Source organism: Sorex fumeus, unplaced genomic scaffold, assembly GCF_029834395.1.
Source record: "Sorex fumeus unplaced genomic scaffold, SorFum_2.1 ptg000037l, whole genome shotgun sequence".
Taxonomy (NCBI): domain Eukaryota; kingdom Metazoa; phylum Chordata; class Mammalia; order Eulipotyphla; family Soricidae; genus Sorex; species Sorex fumeus.
This window is the reverse complement of record NW_026606094.1, coordinates 142,140-154,739: the sequence shown is the minus strand read 5'-3', so window position 1 is coordinate 154,739 and position 12,600 is coordinate 142,140. Positions and strand designations below refer to the sequence as shown.

Below are 12,600 nucleotides of genomic sequence, written 5' to 3'. Positions count from 1 at the left end.
TCCACCTGGCAGGGGGCCCGGGGTGGTGGGGGGAGCGGGAGGCTGAGAATCTCCCACAGCCCTTGGATGGCTTCTTGGAGGTGTGCAGGGGTGGGCGCGAGGCCTTCCCGGAGAAGGTTCATGAGACGGGGAACAGGGAGAGGAACAGGGCCCGGTAGGTGGAGGGGCGCAAGGCAGAGGGCGTGAAAGGGTTTCTAAGACAACACAGGCTCGGGGGGCCCAGACAAGGCCGAACCTTATCACAAACAACGACACCAGCCTACAACTAGGATCCTTTTGGTGCCCCCATCTTGGCGCCTCGGAGATGCTGCACACATGGGGCGGACACTCGAGCCCGTCGCGTCTGTGGTTTCAGTGAAGATCCTTCCCCACGCTGCACGCGGCGCAGGAGGCCACAGGGAGGCGGGCAGCGGGGGCCCGTGGTGAGGCCGGGGTCTCCCCCTCCGCGGCAGCTCCCACAAATGACCGACTTGGGGGATGGCGGGGAGGTGGGGTTCCAAAAGGCGACAGGCGTTTATTCGACCCGGACAGGCGTGGTCTCTACTTCCACGGCTTGCCTTGCAGGTGGCCACTGCCCAGCGACCGGGCACCGGAGCCGCTGGAGGACAGGCTCTGACTACAGCGGGAGCCTGGCCCCTTCGTGTCTCTCCCATGGGTGCTGGTGTGGCTCAGCCGGCCTGCAGGGAGCAAGAAAACAGGGGGCAGAGCTGCAGGGTGACTCGGGCGGCAATTGGCCGAGGGCTACTCTTTCGCGGAGGCGCTATAAACCCTTTAGGAGGTCGAGTGGTTCTCGGCCTCCATGTCAGGCTAAGGCCTCCTGTTACCCATGGAGCCACGGGAAGAGGGATGTGGCAGGGAGGAGGTGCTCACCACTCCTGTCCCCGGCTGCCTGTGGCTGGCTCTCTGTCCTCCCTGGGGAGCAGGGGCCACCGGAGGAAAGACCGGGACAAGCTGTGAGCCCCCATGGTTTGGACTAAAGCAGCCGGCAGAAGCAGGGCATCTGAAGGCCTAGGTTTTACCTCAGACACGTTTTCTGCAACTGCTAACCTCTTAACTCTTCCTCTCCTTCTCTCTGTATTCCTAACACATCCTCCCCTACACTTATCTGCAGAATCCAAATATATTAAACACAATCTGGGGTCGTCTGTGTGCACACACACACACACACACACACACACACACACACACACACACACACACACACACACCCATGTTCCCCTACACTTATCTGAAAAATCTAAATATATTCTTGGAGTCAAACTTTCCATAGTACTCGAGTGAGGGGACGCTTAAAAGCCGCAAATCCCTCGCTTCAAAGAACATGGGGGCCTGAAGGTCCCAGGGGCTTACTGGGATTGTCCGTGAGCCCCAGGCCCTCTTCCAGGTAATACTCGATCTTCTTTAAATCTTCAGGGGTGAATCTCCACTTATTCTCGGCGGGGAGAGGAGGTACTTTGGGGCTGGCTCTCTTCCGGGCAGAGCCAGGAGGGTGGGTCTGCAGGCAGGACACCGGCAAGGAACCCGTGATCAGTCCTTCTGGAAACTTCTGAGCTAAGACTTTCAGACCTGGGTTTGGGAAAGCGTCCGAAGAGAGCATGAATACGGGTGAGGCCACAGCGAAGCCTGTGTGTCTTCCCCCTGCCCTGTCTGCTGCCCCGACCCCCCGGAAAGAGGCAGTGCGTAGGCAGGAGGCCGAGCCCAAGGGGATCCAGTGCCCAGAGTATCTAGCACCCCAGCTCCTGCACAGAGCCCAGCAGGAGGGGACCCTGGCCTGGGGCTTCCTCTCAGCGCACACCTGGTTCCTCTTTCCCTGCAACTCTGAGGGCTGAGCTGGGTGGGGAGGCCGGGTGGGGTGCGGGCCGCACGGGTCAGGGACTCACCTCCGGAAAGCATGAAGAGGTTCTCAAAGCCCCGCTCGCACATGGTGGTAGCCGCCTGGCTGGCCAGCCTCTCGTCATCGTCATAGAGAATGATGATCTTGCCGTGGGCATTTTTCTGGGCCCAGAGAGTCAAGGTTCCCCAGTGTTGAGCTAATCCAGGCAGGTCAGTAAGAACCATCCCCAAGAAGCCAAGAGGGCGCCAGCCCAGCTTTCTGAGTTTGGGGGACAACTGAGGCCCAGCCCACCTTTTCCCCATGGAAATCACACTTTTTTGAGCTGGTCTTTCCTTCTGTAAACTAAGGTTGCCTGGCTAAGAGCACAATTTCCAAGCTTCGGATACTCTTGCCTTTTTAGCCACAAACCCAGAGAAGTACGGATGACAGGCTCCACCGCACAGCAGAGGAAAGAGGAAAACCAATGGGCCTCCTGCCTCCTTATTACAAGGGCAAGGAACCGAGCCACAAAGAGTTCAAGAGGGAGGAATGGTTGGCGAAATCCAGTGGATCTGAAGATGGAGATTCATGTCAAAAATGGAGCAAGAGGGAGCTCATACTACACTGCAATGTGAAGAGTGTGTGTGTGTGTGTGTGTGTGTGTGTGTGTGTGTGTGATTCCAAAACCCAAGACACTGAATTATATACACCATGTTTCTACTTTGGAGAAACAAACTATATTTAATATATTATATTTATATATATTATATATGTCTAATTTCAAGATTTCAGAGCATCCTTGATTTTCCTTAGGCCACAAACGCAATCAACCTAAATGCCCATTGTTATAGTTGGTTGGATAAAGAAGTGGTAGAAAGGGTCAGAGCCATAGTACAGTGGGGAGGGCACTTGCCTTGTACACGGCTGACCTGGGTTTGGTCCCTAGCAACCCAAATGGTCCCCCGAGCACTGGCAGGAGTGATCCGAGGGCAGAACCAGGAGCAACCGCTGAGCATCACCGGGTATAACCCCCAAATGAAAAATGAAACAAAATCAAGAAGTGATAGAGGACAGAGCACAATGTGGCCTGCCTCTACAAAAGAATGGCATTATGCCTTTGAGGGCAAAATGAATGCAGCCTTGAGGGGATGATGTTATGTGAAATAAGAAAGGAAGTGAAAGGGCATGCTGGTTTCACTAATAGATGATAAATAAGCACAGAAAATGAACTGGCGAAACCCCAACAGGACTGAGTCCATGGGCTGGTGGAAACTATGGTGGTTGCTGGGGTGGGTGGGAGAAATGCGCAGGGAATGGGGGTTTGTGATCTCAGATGGCTCTGATTTTCGAGGTGTTGAGTTATATATGCCCCTGGCCTCTATGATTCTGTAAATCAATAAAAAGGAGGAATTCTTTTTTTCAATTTTTAAAAAAATGTTACAGAGAAGTTAGGCTGTATTTTTTTTAAATGTTTCAGAGTAATTTTTTTTTTTTAATGTTACAGAAAAGTTAGGCTGGATTAAAAATATACGAATGTATTGAGTTGTTCAGATGCATGATTTTTTGGAGATTACAAGTTTTGTTTTTTAAAGAATATTTTTAGCTTGTATGATTTTTGATGAGCAAACACAATTTTAAGAAGAAAACTTTTATTTTGGCTTTTGGGCTTTGGAGGTACTTAAGGGGCCACTCCCAAAACTTGGTGCTCAGGAGTCGCTCCTGGGGGTGTTCACCTGGGTCTTGTGTGGTTCCAGGATCACATGGAGGTGTCCTTATGTAACACATCTGTTCCAGTCCTCCTCTCGGATATATGCCAAGCCCCAAAAGAAAAAATAATTCTAACGGAAGGGAAAAATAATCTTGGGACTGTCATTGGATCATAACCACTAAACTAGACTGTTTAAAAATTTTTTTTTTTAATTTTGCCTTAATTCATCAGATACTCAGCAACACCCTAGAATCCAAATCCTCAAACAGGGATACCAGAGAGATGGTACTTGCCTTGTCTGTGGCTGACCCAGGTTCAACCCCCAACACCACATATGGTCCCAGAGCATCACCAGGAGCACAGATCCCTGAGCACAGAGCCAGGAATAAGCCACCAGGTGTGGCCCCCAAACCAACAACAACAGCAACAAACAAATCCTAAAACAGCCTAAGCTAATAATAAATATCAAAAGACGTTTCTTGCTAGGAGTGTGAAATCACGATAAAATTCGATTCTTACAAGCCCCACACCACCCAGCTCTTTTTAAAAAAGACAACAAAGGATACGTATTCAAGAATATCATTTGAGTAAGGATTCATTGTTCTAGAGAGAGTCGCAATTGGGTAACTGTAAGCTGCAAAGGAGAAGTAAAAGCTTAGGCGGTGGGGCGCACAATTCCTGGCTGGGTCAGGGTCTAAGGAAGAGCGAAATGCAATTCCGAATGCAATTCCGAAAGCAGTGAGCTCTCATCTAAATTCTTCTGTGAAGGAAAAGAAACAGGACACCACACAGGACAGGAAGCTCCCCATCACCTCCTGACCCTTAGCCTCGGGGCGGGTTCTCTAATGGATCCCCCTAATCTAAGACTTCCTGAATAGCCGGCTGAGGATGGGGACAGCCACAGCCCCGGCCGGCCTGGACCAGAGGCGGGCTCTGCCCCTACACAAGTCCCTGCCCTGCCTGTTCTCACCACCAACGATGTGGCACAGCTGGTAGGAGTCTCTGTCCCGCACGTCCAGCAGCAGGAAGGGGCAGTCCGGGTAGGGTCTGTCCTTGGCATTGGGTTCCTCTTTCTTCACCAGCCCTTTGTCCAAGTCCAGCTCCCCAACGCCACTGATGACGCTGCAAGTGACAAAGGAGGTCAGCAGACTCGGGGGAGTGGCTGACGGCCAACCAACAGCACTTTCCCCAGGGAGCTAGAGGAGGGCTTCCTGTCATGTCCCAGGACCTTAGGGTGCAAGGGAAGAGGGGACATGACAAAAGGAAAATGGACACGGGCGGCGCTGTGCTGTGCTTGCCTCTGAGGACAAGACATGACGGACGCTGAGTCTATGACCTAGGCCCCTCCGAGGGCTCAGAGCAGGGCCCCAGGATACTGGAGTGTCAGGGACTGCTGGGTGTCTGCTGCTCCCAGCGACGAGGCCAGTGTTTTGAGAGGATAGGAGGAATGCACGGTCGGGCCAGTGGGATTTTGAAGAGTGTCTGAGCAAAAGGAGAGGGGCTAGAGCGATAGTATAGTGGGTAGGGCATTTGCCTTGCACGTGGCCGACCTGGGTTCAATCCCAGGCATCCCATATGGTCCCCTGAGCACTACCATGAGGTGCCTTTGACCCTATTCAAGAGCAATTCCTGAGTACAGAGCCAGGAGTAACCCAAGCATTGCTGGGTATGACTCAAAAAGCAACTCTGCGCCCCCCCCCAAAAAAAAATTAAACAAAAAGTATGAGGAAAAGAAGAAAAAATAAGGCTGAGAGGCTGGAGAGATAGTGTAGCGGGGAGGGTGCTTGTTTTGCAAATGGCCAATCTGGATTTGATTCCTGGCACCACATATGGTCCCCTGAGCACTGCCAGGAGTTACTCCTGAGTACAGACAGAGGAGCAAGCTCTGCTCATCAATGGGTGTGGCCCTGCCTCCAAAAGAAATTAAGAAGTAGGTTGATAGGAAGGGAAAAGGAAAGGCATTTCTATGTGGGATATATATATAATGTGAACTAAAAGGTCTTCAGGATCTCAGATACACACAGTGATCAAACATAGAGTCTGAACCTTAGTGTCTTCAATAATTACCTGCAGTTAACAGAATTTTTATAGGTTACTTATTTTGTATGTTGCAAAGTGATGCAGGGAAACGCTTTAATTTTTCATTTCAATTACTAAGGGTTCTGGCCCACACCTGGCAAGTGCTCGGGGCTACTTCCAGTGCAGTGCTTGGGGAACCGTGTGGCACAGAGGTCAAATCTGGCCTCCCACAGGCAAAGAACATGCTCCAGTCTTTTGAGCCCCCTCCCTCACCCCAAACAGAATTTTTGATCTGGTGACATTCATAATGAGATAGAAGAGAAAATCAAGAGTTGAACATGACTTCAGTATGGAGAGTTTCTAAAGGCCATACGTTCCACGTAATGAGATGGGGTGGAAAGATGAATCAGAGCAGTGTTAGTAAGGGCATCCTTCCCAACAAACGGCAAGCAGTGAAAGGACTGCAGTGGCCTAGGAGGATGATGTCTAGCCTATGTGGATAAGGAGATGCACACGCCCATCCCCATCAGTGTCCAGTGGAGGCCCTCTCCCAGCAGATGCGGCTCCGCACTGCGCTGGACACACACGTCGGCAGTCTGCATGTCTGCAGTGGTGTTGTGTACAAACCGGGCTGAACTCACGGGGAAGAGAACCTACCTAATGTGAAACCACGACTGGGTGGCAGTCTTCTTGGTTTATCCTGCTTTAAATGCAATTTTAGCATTCCTGCACAAAAGCTGCCGTGATACGAATGACAACGGTAACATCAACAGCTGCAACCACAGTGGTCTGGATGATACCAGTTCTTCCCCTTTGTCTTTGTTTTGCTTTTTTTGGGCCACACTGGTGGGGAACATATGGTGCCAAGGATCAAACCCAGGTCTCCCTCATGCAAAGCCTGTACTATGGCCCTCTGAGCTATATCCCGGGCTGAACACACTTTTCCAGCAGAACTGCTTTACGTGTAAAAGGGACAGACATGTGCTGAACACTGGCAGAGTCTTATAGTTCAAGCTAATCTTTGCCAGAGGATGCAGCACTCAAGAGCACGGAGAGAGGAGTAGCAGCTGTGTGGAGTTTGAGGACTGCCGCCAACGGCTGAGCTCAGGTGCCTTTGACCCTATTCAAGAGCAAGTTCCAAGTGAGAGACTCAAACTTTCTTCTGGTTCTGGATAGGGGCTGATAAGTTGCATGGATGGAAATACGGGTGTGGGTGGGCAATCATTCTATTTTTTTTGGCTTCTTGGGTAACACCTGGCGATACACAGGGGTTATACTCTTGGTGGTGTTCAGGGGACCATATGGGATGCTGGAAATTGAACCCGAGTTTGCTGCATGCAAGGCAAATGCCCTACCCACTGTGATATCGCTTCTAGCCCTGCGATCATCTTCTTGAGGTCAAAGACAGTTGAAACTATAAGGCTTTTTTGTTTGTTTTGCCTGGTTTTTTGTTTGTTTGCTTTTTTGGATCACAACCAGCAATGCACAGGGGTTACTCCTGGCTCATGCACTCAGAAATTACTCCTGGCGGTGCTCAAGGGACCATATGGGATGCTGGGAATCGAACCTGGTTCAGCCACGTGCAAGGCAAACGCCCCACCCGCCGTGCTATCACTCCAGTCCCGAAACTATAAATCTTTTTTTGGGCTTTTTTGGGGTCACACCCGGCAATGCTCAGGGGTTACTACTGGCTTTGCACTCAGGAATCACTCCTGGCGGCACTCAGCGGACCATATGGGATGCCGGGAATCGAACCCAGGTTGGCCGCGTGCAAGGCAAACCCCCTACCCGCTGTGCTATTGCTCCAGTCCCTTGAAACTATAAGTCTTAATAGTGAACAACAACCTATAGAATGGGAAGGAAGAGTGAATGTGAGCATTCCCCTGGGCAATCTATTCTCTCATTAACTGAGAGTGCTGAGAATGGATCTAGGAGGTGGCAGGGAGAGAAAGAGGGAGAGAAAGCACAAGGCAGGGAGGAAAATGGGAGCATTCACCGCTGCCTGTCCCTTTCGAAGGTCTCGAAATCACAGAAATTGGTTTCTGAGGCTCATTAGCAGGAAGGTAAACGCGGAGGAAAATGGAAGGGAAGGGGCTTGTGCTGAGCCAAGTGAGTCCAAAGGACAAGGACAAACCCTGAGCAACCTCACTCCTGTGTGGGACAGAAAGGAACAGAGGGAACAGCCCATGGCTCATGAAAACAAACCCCGAGAGTCTGTCTGTCGAACCGAGGGCTGACTTGGGGGTCGCAGCTGGGTGGTAGTGGGAAGTGGCAGACAAAACATTCACACCATTGCCCATCATGACATCTCCATACCAGAAAAAAAAAAAGTCTGGCATGAAAGAAACTCAACCAAAACATAAGAAAACATGCATGCAGCTGGCGCACCTCTGAAGGGTGGAGCGGCCGGAGTCCCCAACACTTGAGCTGTTGATGAACTGGACAGGGCTCGGTGCCTGCTCCCCGGGGCTCTCTTTCCCGTTGGTCCTGGCTGCGATTTCTGCGTCAGGTTCTGGAGTTGCAGAGTCGTTGTCTGAAAATGTGCAAATAAACACAAACACTTCAACATGTATTTAGTCACAGCATCCGCGAGGACTGCTACTTCCCTGTGAGGTGGTCCCACTGGGGGCTGGTGGATAAAGCCCAGGGTCATGCCCAAGCGGCTCCGGGGGTGCCCTGCGTCTAAGCTGGGCAGGAATCGCCACTGTCCTCTCAGGGGATGGGTGGTGGGAATTCTCTCTCTTTACCCTATAGGGAGTGATTTGTCATTTCTATCGGACGGGGACAGCTGGCTCGATGGCACGGAGGATTTGTGTAGGGACTGGCAGCATCTCAGCAAGAAGTAGGGTGGTGGTACCAAGTTTAATTAGTGATTGCTCTATTTTTCACCAACGCACACAGTTGATACAGTAGTCACATTAAAAAAAAGTTTCTGAGAAAGAAATATTAATGAATAAGTCTTAGTTTTCACCCTTAAGCACAGACAGCTTTAAGTATTGTGATAAAATGGGAGGTATAGGCACAGCAAGCTTGCTAAGTATTAAGTGTAATCTTCACTGTTTTGGTCATACCTATTTTGGGGAGGACAGGCGATGGTGCTACTCCTGGATCTGTGCCCAGTGGTCACTCCTGGCAGTGCTCTAGGCACCATATGTGATGCCAGGGATTAAACTGGGATGGCCAGATGCAAGGCACTAATGTGCCTATAAATTCCATGGATAGAAAAACTAGTTATTTACACTCCTGCATTTGGCAGACATTTCCCCATGAAACAGCCTAGCTGAAACTGTTGTTTCAAGGAAAACCACTGATGATACGCTTATGGCCGTAATTAAAAATGTGCACAAGAATCAGAATTTTGGAAACTACTCGCCACCACAAGTTTCTCTCTAGCCTGGATAGCTTTTCAGGTAAGAGAGGCAGTGAGAGTAATAAATATACTTTGGGGGAATGCTCTGTACTGAAATTTATCAACATCTGGAAGGTCTTCATAACTCTGCAAACCAGTATTTTCCAAATGGTTAATGATCGATGCTGCAAACTAAGTGTGGTAAAATCTATTCAGGAGTGCAAGGCAGACGTGGATTTTATGGGAACAGGATATGAAAAGTCCATTGATATGGTTTCAGAGTCCAAATTACATACAACTAATCTCTAAGCAGCTACCAGCTGTCAAGTTTTGGTACCATAGCAAAGAAAAATATCCACAATTATCTCAGAGGAAAATGAAAATGCCCCTTATTTTTCAACTTCAGGCTTCCCGAGGTCAGGTTCTCTCCTACTCTTTGACCCTCAGACAGAATTTGCAATGGATCCCATGCAAGACATGGGAACCAGCTGCCTTTTATTAAATTTACAAAAAAGGCAGAACATTGCCATTCTCAGTGATTTGTTTTGGAAATGTAGTACTTTTACATAGAAGCATATTATATTTGTAAGGGGTTAGTGCTGTTAAAGTGAAACAGTATATAGATATTAAAACTTTAAAATTTTAAGAACAGAACAAAATTTCTTTGAGATCCTTAATTTTTATTTAAAAACTTAATAATTGTAAAGCCAGTGAGGGAGATTGACACTAAAAAGTTTGAGAATTTATTGTGTTAACCAGTATAATGAGAGAGGAAATAAAAATAAGGGGCTTAGTTATTAAAGAGGATACTGAAATTTAATTTGCATCTGATATAATGTGCTAGAAACTACAAGAGACTCCTATGAAAATAAGAGTAGTATGTTATTAGATTAAAAAATGTACTGACAAAATAATCAGAAAACAACATGAACAACCTTTTGCTTGTAGTAATAACTGCAAATATGAAATGTACTCCCTTAGAAGAGAAATCTGGTAGGAAGTGTAAAGGATCCGATAAAGCGCAGAAGCCCTTTAGAATAGTCTCATAAAAATTTTACTAAAGAAGATGTAAATAAAGAATGTGACATACCTTGCGGATCCCTGACTAATGACTAAAGGTAAAATGATGTTAATATTTTCCACATTTAAATTTTAGCCTTAATTCAAAAAACAATGAAGTTTTTTAAAGGTTTAAAAGGATTTCAAACATGAAAAGAGAAACACAATACATACACACAAACACACACACACACAACTTAGGGAACTAGCCTTATCATCTAATTAACATTTATTGAAAAGATATGTCATTGAAACAAAGCAGAACTATGATCAGAACAATGGAATAGTGAATACAGTAACTAATCCTAAACTATCTGTAAAGGCAATACTTTTTCTTTTTGGGATTTTTTTTTTTTTGGCTTTTTGGGCTACACCTGGTGATGCTCCGGGTTTACTCATGGGTCTGCACTCAGGAAGTACTACTGACAATGCTCAGGGGACCTTGGATGCCAGAGATTGAACCCAGGTCAGCCGCATGCAAGGCAAACACCCTACTTGCTGTACTGGCCTCTACTGTGTTGTACTGCGGCTCTGGCCCCCTATTTGTTTTTTGGAGGGCCATATCCAGCGATGCTTAGGGGTAACTCCTTGCTCTATGCTCAGGGATGTTCAGGGATCACTCCTGGAGGCTCAGGGAACCATACAGGGTGCCAGGGATGGAACCTGGGCAGTCATGTGCAAGGCAAGTGCCCTACCCTCTATACTATCGCTCCAATATAAATGTTAAAAATGAGATCACAATTAGAGGGAAAAGGGAAGACTATTGAATAAGTGGTTCCGCAAGCTGTCAAATAGCTAAAAAATCGAATTTAGGTAATCCCCTCACCATCATTATCTAAAATGCTAGAGGATGGATTAATGTAGGAGGCAGGTTTAAAAAAAAAAAAGAACCAAACAAAGAACTAGAAGTCAACATAGATAAATACCTCCTCTTATTTGGGATTTTGTGAATCTAGTGCCATCAAAGGAAACACACGAAAGGCTAATGGGTTTACCCGTGTAACAAGACAAACCTCATATATATTGTCAAAAACCCACACAAAGAAAATTAGCAAGTGAATAACAAATTAGGAAAAATACCTGTGACACAGAGACATGAAGAAAGATTAATACACGTAATTTATAAGAGGCTTTTTAATAAATCAGCTCTTTAATTGAAAAGGGATCATGTGTACAAACAAGGTAAAAATGAAAAGAAGATGAAACTGTTATTAAGGAAAGGACGTTAGCTTCTTCCCTGGGCAGAGCTGTAGGCCTGAGGCCTCATACTCTGAGGGTCACCTTCCGAAGCAGCTTCCAAAGAGAAAACTACCGTATTTCTTTTTTTTTCCCCTTTGGTTTTGGGGCCACACCTTGGGTTACTCCTGGCTCTGCACTCAGGAATCACTCTTGGTCATGCTCAGGGGATCATAAGGAATGCTGGGGATAGGATCTGGGTTGGCTGTGTGCAAGGCAGGTTTTAGTTCCTCCTCTATTTAGACATTCAGGATAATGCCATACATAGCTCTATACTTTGGCTTCTGTTTTTTTTTTTTTTTTTACATAATAATATTGCTTGGACACTGTTTTAAATCACCAACTAAGATATGTTTTAGTGATGGGGCACAAGGGTTAGGGCTTTGATTGTACTGGTGACATGGGTGAGGGGTATAGCCATATATCCCAAAACACAGACTCAACTGCACTGAAAACATGAGACCTAAGCTCAACCAGAGAACTTGGTAAAGTGCCTGGTGGGGAGGTGTGAGAGGGAGTATGGAGACACTCCTGGAGGGGAGCTGACACTGGTGGTAGGATTAGTATTGAATTATTATATGCCTAAAATGCAACTATCAATACCCTTGTAAGTCATGTTTCTTTAATTACATAAAATACTTCCTGGGTATTAAAAAAAAACTAGAAAACGGAAGAAAAAAGATGATTTTAATAGTCATTTTCAAAGCTGTATTGGTTTCCACTGAATAAAGAGCTCATTATCATAGTGGCGCTTTCACAAATCAGGAAGTCTAAAGACAAACATCCCATTAGGAAAAAAACAAAACAGGAAAGGCAAGTAATGACTTCAAAAGAAAAAATATATACAAGCAATTAATACATACATTCAAAGCTTAATTTCTCTATCAAAGAAATAAAAAATAAAACCATTAGACACCAACCTAGCAATTATTTATCAAACTGGTAAATATGCAAGATACACTAAGATGGAAGAAACAAATCTCATCCACTCCGTCTGGAATGCAAACTGTTAGTAGAACCACTCTGAAGCCACTGAGGCACCAGCAGAATGTCTAAGAATGGATTTAGGCCAAGGGTCCAAAAGCACAATGCAGAAAAGACATCTGCACTCTTAGGTTCATAGCATTGCTATTCATGATAGCCAAAGCCTGGAAAGAACCCAAGCGCCCAAGAACTGACTGATGACTGGAGAAAGAAATTATGCTCCATATACACAAAGGGATACTATTTGGCCATCAGAAAAGACGAAGTCATGCAACTGGCTGCTATGTAGATGGATCGGAAGAGTATCACGCTGAGTGAGATCAGTCAGAGGGAGAGAGAGAACCGTCAGACTCAGAACCATCTCTCTCATACGTGGGATATGAAGAAACTTCCTAGGGGAATAACAAACGCCAGAAGGCTGAAAACAGGAGA

At 46.9% G+C, this 12,600-nt stretch overlaps 1 protein-coding gene across 1 annotated transcript in view; it reads right to left on the bottom strand.

Moving 5' to 3' along the window:
* Nucleotides 1-299: 299 nt before the first annotated feature.
* Nucleotides 300-12,600, bottom strand: part of CEP41 (centrosomal protein 41) — a 49,374-nt gene continuing 37,073 nt past the window's right edge. The window contains exons 6-11 of the mRNA XM_056118392.1: nucleotides 7,929-8,073; nucleotides 4,492-4,643; nucleotides 4,088-4,155; nucleotides 1,881-1,995; nucleotides 1,351-1,566; nucleotides 300-677 (exon numbers count right to left, since the gene is read on the bottom strand). Of these exons, the coding sequence (XP_055974367.1) occupies nucleotides 541-677; nucleotides 1,351-1,566; nucleotides 1,881-1,995; nucleotides 4,088-4,155; nucleotides 4,492-4,643; nucleotides 7,929-8,073 (833 nt within the window). The 3' untranslated portion in view covers nucleotides 300-540. The remainder of the gene's footprint in view (nucleotides 678-1,350; nucleotides 1,567-1,880; nucleotides 1,996-4,087; nucleotides 4,156-4,491; nucleotides 4,644-7,928; nucleotides 8,074-12,600) is intronic.